This window comes from Phaethon lepturus, unplaced genomic scaffold (genome assembly GCF_000687285.1).
Source record: "Phaethon lepturus isolate BGI_N335 unplaced genomic scaffold, ASM68728v1 scaffold16392, whole genome shotgun sequence".
Taxonomy (NCBI): domain Eukaryota; kingdom Metazoa; phylum Chordata; class Aves; order Phaethontiformes; family Phaethontidae; genus Phaethon; species Phaethon lepturus.
Genome location: NW_010521377.1, coordinates 1 through 3,957, shown reverse-complemented (window position 1 = coordinate 3,957; position 3,957 = coordinate 1). Strand labels below are relative to the sequence as shown.

The following is a 3,957-nucleotide window of genomic DNA, read 5'->3' as shown; positions in this document are numbered from 1 at the left end:
CGGCGGCGGCGGCCGGCCCAGCCGCTGGCGCAGCGCGGCGTCAGCCCAGGCTGGGATTTCTCTGGACGGTTGCACTGGGTGGCACGGTACAACAGCGGCCATCTGTGCATAGAGCGGGCAGCGGGTTGCAGTTATTGACTCGAGGAGTTCTTTCCCACGGAAGAATTAAGAGCTCCGCTGCCCAAATCGGTTGGCCAAAACCCACCGAGGTGGGCGCAGGTGCCACACTAAGTGACAGGCCCTGCAGTGAAAAATCAATTGGCTGTTTCAGAAATACATGAACTCTTCGTTTGTGTTTGTTTAAAAGTGCTACATCGATGATTACAAACGTCACAGCATGGCGACATGCCGGTAAACAATCCATACCTACGTTGATAAACACACACGGAGAGAGAGCTTGAATCTTTTAACAGGACTTTCGCTAGGTGTGCTTACGTATCCGATAAGGAAGAAAATCTGTTATGAATGTAAAGTTTTGGTAGATACAGCACGCGTTATCATTTTAGTTTTACAAATCACGGTTAATTATACAAGGATATATTGCCTGCGTGCATAAGAAAGCCAGAGCTCAGTTCTCTGTTTGCACAGGGTCCGAAGTCACGCCGTCTGCAGCAGCAAAGGAAGAGTTGACTGGTTCTGGTACGACCTTGCACCATCAGACACGGGTGGCAGTGGCCAGGGATTCTCACGCTGGGTGGCTGCACCACTGTGAGCTAAGAAAACAGTAAGAGAGTAGTCAGGGAGATGAGTACTCAAAAAAAATCTGCTTTAAGGAAAAGAATACATGTTTTTTCCTCGTTTTGCAAGGAAGAAAAGCAAACTGATGGACAAGGAAAACCCCAAAATGACCAAAAAGTCAAAGCTCAGCTTTGTTTTAATTTGGCTGTAAATGGGAACCATTGAGTTCAACAACGTGTGAGAGACTCTGAGGATTTTCTGTTCATAAAGCTTAGGTGGTCTTCAGGTTAAAAGGAAATACAGCATTAAGGAAGTGAGCACAGGGCTTTAAGTCAAGGGCTGCAGAAGTCCCTTTTTGCTGGCACCAGGTGCCCCGGACTTCAGAGCTGCTGGGGAAACATGCATTTCTTAAGCATCCCCTTGTCCTTCAGAGAAATACTGTTCTCCTTTCCGTTCCTCCAGGGACTGAACCAGCATTCAATGGCAACGTCACAGAAGAGGAACTTTCCGGGACAGAAGCCCCACTACCAAGTGAAAACGTAACTGTGATTTCCATCATCACCTTTGGTACGAACTGTTTAATGATAGCTTCCAAACATGCAATGAGCTTTCTTACACCAAGCTGGTTCTCTCTGACCACGTATCCACCTCCAAACCTTTTGTCAGTACACTAGGGTAATGCTGGCTTGCAGTCTTGGGGAGACACCACAGAAACACAACCTGTTTTATCATCCAGAAAAAAGCTAAAGTTTACTGTTTGTTGTGCCAGAGCATGAGCCCACAGATTTCCAGCAGTTTTTCTTGTTCATATAACAAGAAAAAATATGACCTCATGTCCTAAAATTAAGTCAAATAAGGTGACTTCCGCTCTCGCACCATGTTCATCTGGCCTGGTCCGGGATATATTGTTCTTGTCTTAATTACCAGACACTCACAGGAAGCTATTTAACAACACAAACATACACCTGCCTCTTTTACAGAGAAAGATCTGAAATCTGAAGGCATCGAAAATAAGGAGAAAAGCCTCTTGCTGCCGATCTTGGTGGCTGCTCTGATTTTTGTGCTGCTGATCATTGTCCTGCTTTTTATGAGGAAGCTGAAAAAAGCTCATGGAGTGTGGAAAAGAGGTGGGTGATGGCCCTGTCCGAGCAACTGCTGACGCTGCTTTATTCAGAGGGGCTGGAGAGCTGAGGAGCCTGTTAAGCAGAAACAAGACATGGCACATCCAGCCACCTATTAAATGTCCTTCTCCCATAGACAGTGACTGTGACTTGTTGCAAACAACTGTTGAAGAGTCCTTGTAACTGATGGCCTCGGGCCATGCTTCAAGTGGCAAGTGGTGCCACAAAAGCCAACAGGATGATCGAACCCTCATTTTATAATTAGTCTCTCAGGATTTTTTATGCTCAAGGCAGAGAGTGAGGAAGAGTCATGGAAAAATCTCATCACCTTAATTATATTTGTTTTCTGCACAGAAAATGATGTTTCGGAGCAGACGCTGGAGAGTTATAAATCCAAGTCTAATGAAGACAGCCCAGGCCACAAGAATGGACATGGTAAAAAGCTTTAACCAACATAAACTAACTCCTGTTAGAGCATTGCTACTGACCACAGCCAGAGCAGATTGCAGTCAATCTTACTAAACAGACATATTTGCAAATTGCATGCTTGAAACCTGAATATTTTAAACCCAAACCTTTCATACACGGATGTCCACCATAGATATTATAGCTTCAGCAAGAGCGATGCAGAACAATACAAATTGAAAATCATTGCTTTTTTTTTGATAGGTTAGACTGGATCATCACAATGGGTTTATCTGGTTTCTAAATATAATGTACTGAAACACTATTACAAACAATATGCGTGGTGTGTACCAGGAACGCTAGCGTTGTTAAACTGTCCTGAATGGCTCTTACCTAATTTCACCAGCAAGAAAACAACAGTGCTTCATCAGTCCTGTCCTCAGACAGTGACTACAGATAGAGGCAGGTCTGTCAGCCTCCTCAGCTGGGGTATTTCTGCTCCACGCTCGGCCTTTTGTCTCAACAAAGGCTGCTTTCAGCAGGTGAATAAGCCCAGATGGCAAGAATGAGGGAACTTTTTGCCCACATCTTTCAACATGAGTTTATTGCAGCAGCTAAATGGTATTAAAAGAGAAGGAGGCTCATAATTATTGTCAAAATATTTTCAAAACCTTCTTTTTCAAATATTTTGAAATATTAAATATTTAAACCTCCTCTAGTACAAACTAGTGCCTTGAGTATTGTGTAACCTGCATTAGATCACATCATGCATCTCAGTCTTGGCTGTGATGGATGTCCTAACAATTTCTAGGAATGCGTGTCATCTTTTATTGTTATATAACACTCTAAGTAATACATATTTCAAGCAGGTATACACATGCCCTTTACAGAATCAGTAATAAAAATGTGTTTATCTTTCAGTTGTCAATCAGAAGTCCAACATGCAATATGTAACAGAAGAATATGTGGACACAATGCAGAAGAATCCAAGAGCCAAAAACATTGCAAGAAGTGAGAAACTGTTTGGATGTGGAAAAGAAACAGATGTATAGCAATGGCAAATCTGTACGGTGTGCAGAAACACCACTGTTTGCTGATATTTATATTACAGCATTCAGGTATCGATATGATTTCAAGGAGCAAAAGTACAAACAGCTACCCTCAGTCCAAAAGCCAGTTGGGACTGTTTTTCTTTAATCAGCAGGATGGGTAGATGGGACCGGTGCTTCTAAAAACCTATTAGCAATAACCCACTGATTTACCTGTAATCCTCAGAGGATTTAATTAGCCACTGCAAGAAATACAGCTCATCGATCCCATCTCAGGTCCTATCAGCAATTAGGGTCCTGGCAAGGGAACATGCAATTAGCCCCGAGGACCGCAGGATATGAAGGTATTCGTGTAATGCCTCGGCCACCTCCTCTGCAAGCATAGAATCACAGAATCATTAATGTCGGAAAAGACCCTTAAGATCATCAAGTCCAATCGTCAACCCAACACCACCATGCCCACTAAACCATGTCCTGAAGTGCCACGTCCACACGCTTTTTGAAGACTTCCATGGGACTGAGCAGGAAAACCTGAGAGCCACAAACCAGCTGGGACTTGTATTATCTCATTCTGACCCCAAAGCTGGACATCCAGCTGTTTTTAACCAAGCAGGAAAGCATCCTGATGTCCAAAGTGTTAAAAAAAAAACGTTGCTCGCCCTTGCCAGCACTTCTGGGGAGGAGTGGCTGGAGAGCTGCCCAGC

The 3,957-nt window shown here is 43.8% G+C and overlaps 1 protein-coding gene across 1 annotated transcript in view; it reads left to right on the top strand.

Moving 5' to 3' along the window:
• The window catches only part of CRTAM (cytotoxic and regulatory T cell molecule), a 14,862-nt gene extending 11,606 nt beyond the window's left edge, over positions 1 to 3,256 (top strand). The window contains exons 9-13 of the mRNA XM_010281505.1: positions 589 to 655; positions 1,130 to 1,245; positions 1,659 to 1,805; positions 2,154 to 2,234; positions 3,126 to 3,256. Of these exons, the coding sequence (XP_010279807.1) occupies positions 589 to 655; positions 1,130 to 1,245; positions 1,659 to 1,805; positions 2,154 to 2,234; positions 3,126 to 3,256 (542 nt within the window). The remainder of the gene's footprint in view (positions 1 to 588; positions 656 to 1,129; positions 1,246 to 1,658; positions 1,806 to 2,153; positions 2,235 to 3,125) is intronic.
• The last annotated feature ends 701 nt before the right edge of the window (positions 3,257 to 3,957 follow it).